The 12,064-nt window shown below is 47.5% G+C and overlaps 1 protein-coding gene across 5 annotated transcripts in view; it reads left to right on the top strand.

Annotated features, from left to right (window-relative positions):
• Positions 1 to 5,198: 5,198 nt before the first annotated feature.
• Positions 5,199 to 12,064, top strand: part of Myt1 (myelin transcription factor 1) — a 66,253-nt gene continuing 59,387 nt past the window's right edge. For 3 of the 5 annotated variants that reach the window (XM_060382661.1, XM_060382662.1, XM_060382659.1), the window contains exon 1: positions 5,199 to 5,323. In XM_060382661.1, coding sequence (XP_060238644.1) covers positions 5,299 to 5,323 — 25 coding nt within the window. In that variant the 5' untranslated portion in view covers positions 5,199 to 5,298. Of the gene's footprint in view, positions 5,324 to 8,866; positions 9,207 to 9,404; positions 9,667 to 12,064 lie in introns of those variants that run through there. The other 2 variants (XM_021646535.2, XM_060382660.1) reach the window with 2 other exon arrangements.

Genomic DNA, 12,064 nt, shown 5'->3' with positions numbered 1-12,064 from the left:
CCCTAGCACAACTATAACCCTAAACCTAATCCTAAATGATGTAGCTGCCCTGTAAGGTGCATGAGGATTTCCTGGTCCTGCCTTTGTGTCACTCTGTAAACTATAGAGTTTATTGTAAGCAATCCCCATAAACTCATCGATTCCCCGGGCTGGACTTGTCTGGAGTCATTTCTTTGGTCTGTTAGTAACCCCTGTTTGGGGTGAATAAATGTTTCTTTGTTTCCCCAGGAAAACAAATGACATGTCTATATGTATATGTGCGTGATATGTGTGTTTACCATGTATGTGCATGTACATATACCACATATGTGTTGATATGGTGTATATACACATGCACATATTTATGTATCTATATGTATGCAAGTATATATATGTCTATCTATGTATGAGCATGTAGTATGCATGTGTGGTGATTTGAATAATAATGACCCCCATCCACAGGACTTGTGCTCTCTGCCCCTTCACCCCTCACCCCCTGAGGCATTCAGGAGAGAGTCAGTGAGCTGGCCCTGCCCTTTGCCAGCTGCAGCACTTGAAGAGTGGGCCTTGCCCCTCTCCTGGGCAGCACAGGAGAGCTGACGCTGGTGGAGGGGGCATGGGTGAGCTGGCTCAAGGACATGAGAGCCGGAGAGCTGACCGTGCCTCCTGCCTTTGGCAGCATCGGGTGGCCTAGCTGGAGCAGTGCAGTGCTGGAGAGCTCTGCCTGGTGATGTGGACAAGGATGAGCCGGTGGGCTGACCAGCTCGGCTACCACCCAGGCCCAGATTCAAGGCTTTGAGTTGACCCGTCCTAAAATCTACACCAAAGCTGATCCAAAGCTGCAGGAGCTCCGAGACACGGGGCAACAACAGGAGAGCTGGGAGGAGTCCCAGGGAGGATCCAGGATTGATGGTGTCAGAGACCTCGAACCACTTGCAGTGAGCACTCACAAGTGAAGATGTGTGGACAGAGCAGGATGCTGTGGGGCACACTGGGACACACTACAGCTTCCGCAGTGAGATGTTTTCCGTGCTTTGTTTTGTTTATTTATTTTTTTGGTTTGTGAGGTTTTGTTTTGGCGGGGGGTGGAGGGAGGGAGATGAGTGGGACTGGAGTGCACGGTGTGAGACTCACAAAGAATCAGTAAAAAGTTAGGGGTAAACAAGAACGACCCCCATATACTCATATATTTCAATGCTTAGTCACCAGGGAGTGGCCTCAAAGGCTCTATGTAGCTGAGGATGAACTTGAACTTCTGATCCTTCGGCTTCTGCATCTCTCGTTCTTGGATTGCTAGTGTGCACCACCGTACCCAGTTTTATGGGATACCCAGCTGAGAACCAAATCCAAGAGTTTGTGCTTCTGAGGCCAGTACTTTACCAACTGAGCTACACCCTAGCCTATCCCTTGCCCTGGCCAGCTTGATTGCCCTTGTATCTTAGCCTGTGACTGTCAAGATCTTAGACTTCAGGGGTTCTTCAGGTACTCCTCTGCTCTATGCGTTCATTTGTCCTGACTTCTGTGGGGCTCACTCTTTGCTAACAAGCACACTTAGCTAGCCCAGCTTGCCATGGCAACCACCCACAGCTTGCTTGCTCTCTGTCCGGCTGCCTGGCTGCTTTATCTCTGAGGCCATCTGTTCTGGCAACACAATTCCAAAGCCACTTAAACAGAGCCTGGAGCAGGGCAGCTCTAAGCTCACATGAGTGTGCGTGCATGAGCACATGCCCAGAGAGGCAGTGTGACCCCCGAAGAGTGGAAGGAAGGTAATGTCAGTGGGGATCCCTGCAGCTGCTCACTTTTCTTGCTGCTCTTGAGCAGATTTCCGATAAGTCCTTATGGATGTGTGTGTCAGGCTGCATGTCTGTCTGCTTCAAAACGTCACCCCTCTTTCTCCATCTTTATAGTTTTCCCTGTCCGTGAGGATCCGTGAGTCCACTTAGTTTTGACCTTTGTCCCCAGGTCTTTTTCTGCCCTTCCTTCCTTGGTTCATGTCATCTGTTTATTCATCACCCTTGCAGCCATGGCTGTGAATTTGGTTCTTGTCTCTGTTCATCTCTCATCTTTCCAGCAATGTCAGTTGCTCTTTGCTGTTTATTCTCTTCATGTCCTGGTAAGGCAGACCTTAAGGCACTGCTTTTGGGACAAGGAGTAGGGGGCTGTCTCTTATGCTCCGTAGTCTGATTTTGAGCATATCTGTCTCTTTCTCCCAGCCTCCGTGTGGTTAGTCATGGGGACTTAAGAGCACTGTGTTTGCCTTCCTTGGGTCTGCTCATACCCAGGGTCAAGTCTTCTTAGCACACACCTAGCCTCCTTGCTCTGAGCCTAAATGGACAGTCCACTGCCCCGTCCCCTGCCCTCTCTCTGGGTTTAGTTAATATCCCTCTCTTCCCCTGTGGGTAAGCACAGTATCCTAGGCCAGCACGCTCCCTCTCAGCCACTTGGGTGTCTGAAACCAGCTGACATGGATACCTTGTTGAGCTCCTTCTACCTGCATGTCACTCTGAGTTACATTACACCCTACTCTAGCTTGGCACATGGGATGGAGGCAGGAAGGAATTCTCCCTCTGGAACGGATTCCAATCCTTCCTGATGTTTGATTGAAATAGTTCATGCTACAGGGAAATGCTTCCTCCCTTACTGTGGCATCAAGTATGGCTTCTCTGTCCTCCCTTCCGGCAGTGCTTCCTATTGGTTAGCCTTGGGCCTGGGCTGCTATAAAATCTGCTGTTGGCTGTTTGTAGGCCTAAGACCCTGAATTTGGGTTCCTTGAAAGCTTGAGGCCTACTGACTGGGATCTCCACTAAGTGGCCTCTGCACTGCAGACCAATATGCTCAGAGCCCTGGCTGGGAGCCCCTCAGTTGAGCTTCCTTGCCTCTGTCAGTCCTGCAGGATAGCTTTCCCCAGGCTCTCTATCCTGCCTGCCTCAGAGCAGCAGGCTAGCTGACTTGTGGATGGAGTCCTGGCTCTGGAAGTCTGAGACTTTAGGCAGATCAAGCTGAGACTTAGGCATGGCAGACGTCTTGGCTCCTATGCCATGGCTATGTAGAGGATCTGGGAGTCCTTAGGTTCTGGATCATGATGACGAGCCCAGGCAACAGGGCAGAGGGACTATGGAGTTTACGCTAGGGATACCTAATTAGAGACCCTTAGAACACTTTTAGAGCTTAGGATGGTCCAGCAAAGACAGTGTGTGGTCCTGCATGCTGGTCAGACCCAGCTATTTATTATAGGTGATGGCACAGACCTCCCTTTTGGTCAGCTGCAGGTCCTACCTATGGTTGAGAGCCCAGGGAAGGCCAGTGTTGCAGCTGGCCAGAATCCAGAGTAAAGTTGGGTTCTGGCTGCTGTCAACAGCCAGAGCTGTGTTTTAAACATAGGGCTGTGACCTGGACAAACCAGCACTCCTAAACTCTGTCCGGCGTACATGCTGTCTAGTGGGATCTGACATGATGTTGGCAAGTAACTCTTGCCTTCAGCAGCCAGCTGCAGTTGATCAAGAACCCCCTAAGACACTCAACTTTCAGAGTTAGGGCTGATTTGTCTTGCCAGTTCAAAACTCGACCCAGTTTTCAGCCTGGGGTCTATGAAAGGAGGCAGCACTCCAGAAGCATCTCCTCAATGTCTATAACTTCGGGGTGGGTGTTCCAGTCAGGTGGAACAAATGGGGCTCAGTAACTCAGGCATGGGGGATCATGGTGCAGGAGGGGCTGCTGGGTTAGGGAATCTTGAAGGTGGGAAGGGGGAAAGGGGACAGTGGCTATTTGCAATGGAACAGTTTTGGCCCTGTATTGTTCCTGGGCCTTCCTTTGATTCATAAGCAAACTGAACCACAGAGACATTGATAACCTGTTCGAGGTCACTTTATCTAAGAAGATATACAACCATAGTTAGGGACAGGCAAAATAAGGAGGTCTGACTGCCCACCACGGTACCTGTCCCCACTTTCTCCTCTCACAGTTTCACTTCTGCTCCAGTTCCCTCTGACCAACAGCTGCTCCTGTTTCTTATTGCCTCCCCATTTTACTTTCTCTGTCCATTCCCTGTTCCCCATACCCTTAACTCCACTTCCCCTTTTTTCCACTTCTTATTGCTCCCCCATTTTACCTAACCTCTCAATTTTCTGTCTTCTCCCTTGCCCTACTCTCCTGTATCCCAGTTTTTCACCTGCCCCTGCTGTTTCCAACCCTCGTGTTTTCTCTTGCCTAACATAGCCATTACCTCAATTTTCTTCCTTTTCTCTCTACTCACTTCGTCCCCATTTCTTCCTTGATTCTGATTTCCTCCCTACCCTTTCTTTCTCCACGCTCTCTATCCTCCCCTGCCCCCACCTCTCCTCTTCTCTTTCATGGCACTTCAACAAGCTTCAGCACTTCTCGCTTACTCTGTGTTCTGAGCGACACAGCTTTAAACCTCTGTGACCAACGGGCATCGAGACATCCATAGAAAGCCATAGATTTCTGTCCTGTTCAGCCCATGGTACTACTCAAAAACCCTAGGATCCCATGTGGCCCCCCTTTTTAATTTTCGTGCTCTAGACACCCTGGCAGCCTGGCTCTTCCCCTAAAGCATCTGCCAACTTGTGTGAGATCATTACTTCTTGCCTCCCTGGACCGCTCCTGATTGTCCACGGCCTGCTCGTTTCCCCTCACTTTGAGGTCCCAGGGTGTGAGGGGCAGGCTCAGCGTTCACATGCCTTTTCCAGAGCTCTGAACAGCCCCCCTGCCTCTGTTATTATAGATACTGCCCCTAAATGGAAGTGACCAGATTGGTCTTAGCCATAAGCAGGATAGAAGAACTTAGGGCTATCACCCTGGTGTCTACCTGGATAGTTGCTTCCTCAGTATGGGGGAGCCTAGAGAGTACCTGTTGTGTCCAAGTTGATTATTCCAAAGGGCCTCAGTGATCTGTCCTGTACATAGGACTCATCCCTGAAAGGGTCTGTTTCTCCTCCTGCTTGCAGTTTTGTTACTACCAGGCTGCAGGGTTGATATAGTCTGACGGCTAATTCTAGCCACATCTTCTCCTTCACTGTTGGTCTATAGCATGGGGAGGGGCTATTTTTGCCTCTCTTACTCCCCTTCTCTGGCCGTGCAGGCGGGGCCCATTGTCTGGGCCTGAGGCCCATTGTGTGTGGAAGGGCGCCTCATTGGCAGGCAGCCGGCATCAATTTGTGATTATGTGTTCTCTGTCTTGATTGGCTGGTTGTGGTCTGTGCTCCCAGTGTCCTGGGACACAGAAGTTTGTGCAGCAACTTTTCCCAGCATGAAGTGACTTGTATCCAGGCTCCAGAGAAGAGGTTCATCCATCTGGCCAGGATGACACTGTGCGGGAGCTTCCTGGGTGCGTACCATCCCGTCCCTTGCACCCCTTCCCAGGCTGTTCATAGTTCTGCCAGGAGACCCTGCCAGTGCTCGGCGCTCTTTTCTGGGCAGCTGAGAAAGTGATAGACATGCACTCCTCTTGAATGCCAGCCAGGGACCCTGGGGACCTCCTGAGTCCTTCTCCGCAAAAGCGCCTACAGCACAGAACCCTGCCAAAGTCACACAGCTTACCTGTGGTCGGAAATGGGTGTACGGTGGGTAGTGGGCCTTCTTGTATCTTAGTTTCTCTTTCGGTCTGCTGGCTGGCCAAATGAGGGAGAGATATTAGCAGCCCCTGACCCAGGAGGCTGGGAAAGGAGTGGTGAACTGTGACTTTTCATGTCTTTGTGCGAGTGGGGGGACATCTATCTTGGTCTTCTTGTGCCCTCTCCTTCTGCTAGGTACATTCTAATCACATGTTGCCGAAGTGAGTGTGCATGTGTGTGTGAGAGTTTCATAAACCGGTTGCCAAATGTTTGAGAGTGTGAGACAAGCACACAAAGTCAGCTTGGAGTGTGGGTAAAGTGGCTCCTGGTTTTGTTTGCTCCATCTGCCAGGGCCTGCCTGGGGCAGCGCCCCCCAGCCCTCAGCTGCTCTATACAATATTAATGCTGACCATCTCGGCTGCGCACACAACGCCCTAATTGTCGCCGGCAGCATTAAGGCAGGCGCCCATCTGCGGGAAGCTTTCAGAAGGAAACAAGAAAACCTCACCCCCAGCTGGTCACTGGAGAAGGTGGTGCCAATTATAGATGCAGAAAGTTTAGAACAAAATTACTTGAAAGAGTTTTTATGAAGCAAATGAACTGACACTTGGAATGCCTGTGTGTGTGGATTTGCACAAGTAATTACACCTTATTTGAAATGATCCTACCAGTTAAGCAACAATTAAGTCTGCTCTCCCAGCGCACACAAAGCACTTTCCGAGTGAGCCGGCAGCAGTCACAGCTTAGCTTTTCAAATCTCTCCTTTTCCTCCCATGAGAAGTCTGTGGACCCACCAGCCCAACAGAAGTTGTTTACCTGTGGGTCTTCCCAAAACCTGCCTTCAGATTTTTGTGAAATAAAGGATCAGTGTGCTATTGGAAAAACAAAATGTTTTATGATTCTTAAAAATGCTGACAAAATTTTATCTCACGTAAGGCAAAAAAAAAAAAAAAAAGTTTTAGATGATACCTTGCCGTTGTCACAAGCCGGAGCCGTTTGAGATGGAAGTACACTTTTGGAATCGGAGTGCTGGCAACTGCGAACCTAGCGCTTGCTGAGGGCTTTGGAGCGTGGAGAACAAAGGCCAGCTCCGTGGGTTGGGGGAGGGGAGCGCTGTCCAGGGTGCTGATCAGCCTGCGGCGGTCCTCCGCTCTCGCTCAGCTCCTTTCAGGGTGGAAGGGAGGTGATCAAACCCAGGACTTGGCTGGAGAAATTCTCCACTCTGCTTCTTTTCTGGGACTCCTCGCTTTGCTCTCCCAACACTGTCAAAGATCTTGAACCTTTACTCCTCAAACCAACTTGAAAACCCTCTACGTCTTTAAGTTACCAGTTGGGCTGCCGGTCCTGGACTTTGCCTGGCTGCTGATTTGCCGTTTCCTTGCATATTCAAAGTGCAGCCCCAGGCAGCGTCTGGAGCATATTCTAGTCCACTGAGTTAAAACTCTTGAAGCCTATGGCTGCTCAAAGGGATAGGAGATGCTGACAAACTGAGGTTTGTGCAAAAACACTTTCCATTCCCTCAGAAAATAATGATGCCCCTCGAGGACTTTTTGCTGCACATACTGGCTTCTCCCTTTGTCTTCTCTGTTTTGTGTTATTTCTTAAGTTTGATTATCATGAATCTGAATAAAATGGGCTTCCTGGAGTCTTCAATCCTGCTGGCTAGTAAGGTTAATTCAGCACAGGCTCTCCCTTCCATCCCACCTTCTCCTTGGAACAATGGCACACAGGGCCATCCTGAGCCTGCATTCTGCCGATAAGACTTTAATAGAATTTCTGAATGCCAAAGGTTCGGGATATAAAATATCCAGCTCTGACAGCTTGTTCAGAGGAGATAGAGGTGGATTTTCAGGAGTGCTCTCAGCTGAATGTGTCCTTTTATGCTAATGGATACGAGTTCGCAAAAGAATAGGAAAATGGTGGGCAATCACTGTAGGAGTCTCAAATGTTCTCCCTGGGCTAATTAATATTTCATCTTGTTTGACCACTGCAGGCTTGCATCTGTTTCATTTTTGCTTGATCTAAACAAATGCCCTGTACGCATTTTATTTTACTTGTGTGTGTAAGAAATAGCATGCTTACTTGCTTGTTGGAGCGAAGAGTCTCCATTTATGTATACACATAGAGAGAACTGTGTGTTAGAAATAATTGTTCATGAAAGAGAGGCTTCTGCTAACATTCCCTAAGGTCCTTCACAAGCTGCTCTCCTTGAATAAGCTAACATACTTGCTCTATCTTACTCATATTTCTGGTGGCCCAAGCGCATTGTGATTCTCCACAACTTGCCAGGAAAAAATAATATATATATGTATTTATTAAAACCTGAAATAACCTTTGAGCTGTGCATGTTCTGTTTTCTAGCTGTGGCAGTGTTGTCTGCTCAGCATCTTATTCAGTTTTCGTTTTTTTTTTTTTTGTGTGTGTGTGTGTGTGTGTGTGTGTGTGTGTGTTTCTCAGTGAAGTTTCCAATTCTGATTTGTCAGTGTGAAGAAGAGTTTTGGGGGAACAAACAAGAGTACCCTGGGTTTCTCTTGAGCTTGTTCCCGTGTGAAGCGCTGTGAGTGTGAGAAAAACACGAGACTTGGCGGATTAGGAAGTCGACAGGCAGATTGCATTCCTAGGATGTGTGTTCCAGAGACTTCTCTTCTTGGTGTTTTGGGATAGCTCCTTGCAGACAGCAAATTTATGTTTTTAGGGTTAGGATAACAGTGTTTAAGGGTTTCTTAGTATGTTTTGGCAGACCTTTAGTACTAAAACATTAAAATAAAAATGGAAAGTGCAACAACAGAAAAAAATCTTTTCTGCTCTGCTCCTTTTGTGTATACTTTACTGCTTTAATCTTTGGTCTTAAGTATCATTCATGAAAAAAAATTCCACCTAAATTTCTGGTACTTCCATATGCAGATGAGCCCATAAAACACTCTTAGTTTATTTGAGAAATAAATTCTGCAATCTATTCTTTATGATGGGAGGTTGTATTCCTAACCACCAATAAATACTGTAAAGCACTTTCGCCAGAGCCATGCTAACCCAGGGCATCTGTCATTCCGGTCGCTGCTATTAGGAATTATTGGACTGAACCACTGGCAGAGAACGAAGAGGGGAGTGAGCATGGTTGGCATAATGCTTCTTGCTCTTTTGTGTGTTATACATTTGAGAAAACCCAACCATGCTCTATATTGATTGTAGATCTATTTAGGCAGACATGGACACATCCTATTGGTGAGGCTGAAAACAGTAAACAGGAAATCTACTGGTCTGGATCACCTCTCACCTTCAATTTGGCAGATCCATCTTTCTGATGTTATACTGTAAATTTATTTCACCTCAGAGAGTAAACAGATATATTGGAGCCCCAAGGGTTCATGGGTAGCGTATTTACAAAGGAGCCTCCTCCGCCAGCCCGTGCCACCGCTGCTAATGAGAGCGGTCATTAAGTAAATGAGACATCGCCTTTAGCTGGCTTAGGAGTTCGCACACTGAGGGGAGAAGATATTTAATTGAAACCCACACACAGGCTTCCCCACACGTGACTGCAGTGAGGGAGGCAGCTGCCTTCCCCTCCCCCGTTCTCCCCCCATACCCCCCCATGTAAATTTCATGATTGCTTTCCGTGATGTCATTTTGAAAGAGGACAGACAATAGCTGTGGGGAAAGGTAAGTCAATGTTATGTTCTTTTGCTGACAAAGGCAGATACCCAGGGCTTAGCTTTTCCCCTTGGACAGAGAGGGGAGGGCTAGAGCAGAGAGGATTTCTAAGAAGGCTCTCTGTGCAGAAAAAGCAGGTTGGGGGGGATGTCTTTTTAAACTGTTCTGAAGGACAAGGCTTTCTTCTCCTGTCTGCCTGGGCTCTGTGTTCCTCCTCTTTCTCTGCCCTTCCTGCATTTCTGAGATTCTCATGGGCATGTTGTGTGTTAGACAGAAAAGGCATTAGGGGAGGAGGATACTGTGGATCAAGACAAGAAACTTTATCTGTATTTCTGGAAAAGGAACACAGATATGCCTGGGCCATGGGACTCAGAAGCTCTGTGTCCAGGAAGGATGCTGACCCCATAAGCAGATCTATCTGAAGCAGGGACTTGGAGCTCGGCTGTTTCTTGTGGGATACATACCCCAGGTACCCAGCAGAGATGATCCTGGGAACATTTTGTCTTCCTGTCACAAACTTCCAAACTTCAGGAGCAATGCTCTGGTGTTGCTGTGTGCATGTGTCTACGAGATCCATGGGTAGCATTTGGTGTGGCCGTTCTTCTCCGTTCCTCCTTGTGTACATCTGTGGGGTGTGTGGTTGTTTGTGGTGCCAGTGTAACTGGATTTTTATTTTGCAAACCGGGAAGTTTGAGCTTTGAACACAGTGATGCCGTTGCACACCAAAGTGTGCTCTGGAGGACTTGGCTTTGTTCATGAGTTTTATATTCTTTGTGAACCAGGAAAATAAACAAGTGTAGGGAAGTTTTTGTGTCAGTGCTGTGCTCCTTTGAAACACGGAGGCTTTCTTGTCTCAGTATCTCCTTTGAATCAATGGGCATCATTGGCTGGTAGAGTTGGTTGTTTAATTTCTGAAATAAAGCTTCTGAGAAGTAGCTTGAGGATAAACATGTGTTTGGTCTTGAGGCATCAGACTGTGTAGCTGTAATAAAATGATGATGATGATGATGATGATAATAATAATAATAAAATAATAATAAAAATGACTTTGACAGTTTAAATTGTCCTTTTGGGAGAGGAAGAGGATTAATTTCATCTCAATGGCCTAAAAAAGAATCTTAGTACTGAAGATATCTCTGAGGCCACGTGAAAAAAACAGGAAGGTGTTGAGGCAAACTTGGGAGGGGTGCATCTAATTGGCACTATAGGGATGTGCTAGTTTCTCTGAGGTGATAACAGTGTGGGGTGTTGGGCCCTTACCTGGCAAACTGTGTGGGGCTCCCTTCAGCCCCAGGCTCTTTGCCGCTAGGACTCTTTCCCTTTGGTCTTTGTCTGTGATTATGACCTCAGTCCATATGGCTATGTTAACTAACAAGAAACAAAGGAGGGGAAAGCAAAATTACAGTCTTATGTACACTGGGATGCTGCTTTCACCTGAGACCTGGCCCTACCCCTTCCTAAGTTGTGTTCCTTGTACAGAAGAGGATAGTTGAGTCAGCTTACTTTCAGAAAGAAGCAGCTTCATGGAATCTTTTGTAGGAAAGATACCTGATTTCTAGATACTTTGGTGGTGTTGGACTTCAAGAAATTTGTTGATCCAGAGGGCTAAGCAATATTAACATTCAAGAGTTCAAGGATCTGTAAGCTTTTTCACTCTGAACCAACCTGCTTTTCCATGCCCTTTGGAGTATAGAGCCCAGATACAGTCCTGGGAGTTCCTCCAGCTTCTGTCTGAAGAACAGCTGAGGGTGTTGCCTGCGGGCCTCTAGGTAATCCCTTGATGTATAGATTCTGCATTATTGTCTTAAACTCTCAGGGGTTGCATGATGAAAGCCTGCCCTGAGAAGACCTTCCTCACTTTTGCAACTGCAAAGTTGTTCCGTGCTGGTATTGTAGACGCTTCTGTTTGAATACTTGTGAGTGTTCAGAGATGTTAGGAAGGATTGGCAGGTTGTGCTGGCATGAAGGTGCAGGCTTGATTGCTGTGAGCCACTGACTTACACCATGCTGGTCACAGGGTTGACCTGGTGTTGCCTGGATCTCTCAATGCCTTTATTTGGTCCTCCTTTGGTCCACCTCTGGCGTGGCCAGGCCCAGCAGTAGCTGGACTGTTTGGAATGCTGGTTTCCATGGCCCAGCCCTGGGTGAACACAATAGGTAAGGAGCCTGAAGACTGACAAAGTGCCTGCCAGGAGCCTATTAAGTCTCCAGTAGCTGCTCACTGGAAACAAGCACATTGTTAGGGATTGAGCCCTTTCTTGATAAACTCATGTGAAAAGGCACTTCTGCTTTGGAAAAATAGATTCCTCAAGGATAGAGCAATCCTACTGACTGGGCTGGAGGCAAAGGTGGGTCCAGGAGCAGTCAAAACACCTTGGTCAGCACTGGACCTGGAGCAGCATGAGATAGGGAATTGAGATGTGGCAGATGAGGCTGCTTTTGGTGGTCCTGGCTCATGGTTACTCTGAGCACTGGTATATTACTCAGGTATCTTGTGCTCTGCCATCCTTACTCTAGAAAACCAGTACTGTTTGTTGGCTTTTCTCCGTGGATTCCTGAGCAGATTTTTTTTTTCTTCTTCTTTGTAGCACTGAAAGCCTTCTTGTCTTAGGATTGCATTTCTGTTTTTCCTGTGAACTTATTCATGAGTAATCAAAAGTTCATTGGGTTACAGATGTAATTTTAACTGGAATTTTGTGGTCTGAGCTTATAGGAAAAAAATTTGGGGTGGACAGTATTAGAAAGTTTTTGAGGGGAAGATTGAGTTCAGTGGAAGAGCACTTGCCTAGCAAGCACCATGTCCTGGGTTTTGTGCCCAGCTCAGGGGCGAAGGGAAGCTAGGCGAGTGAAGGGCTCAGGGTGTGGCT

Source organism: Meriones unguiculatus, chromosome 4 (assembly GCF_030254825.1).
Source record: "Meriones unguiculatus strain TT.TT164.6M chromosome 4, Bangor_MerUng_6.1, whole genome shotgun sequence".
Classification (NCBI taxonomy): domain Eukaryota; kingdom Metazoa; phylum Chordata; class Mammalia; order Rodentia; family Muridae; genus Meriones; species Meriones unguiculatus.
The sequence above is the reverse complement of the archived record's forward strand: the minus strand, read 5'-3'. Positions and strand labels throughout refer to the sequence as shown.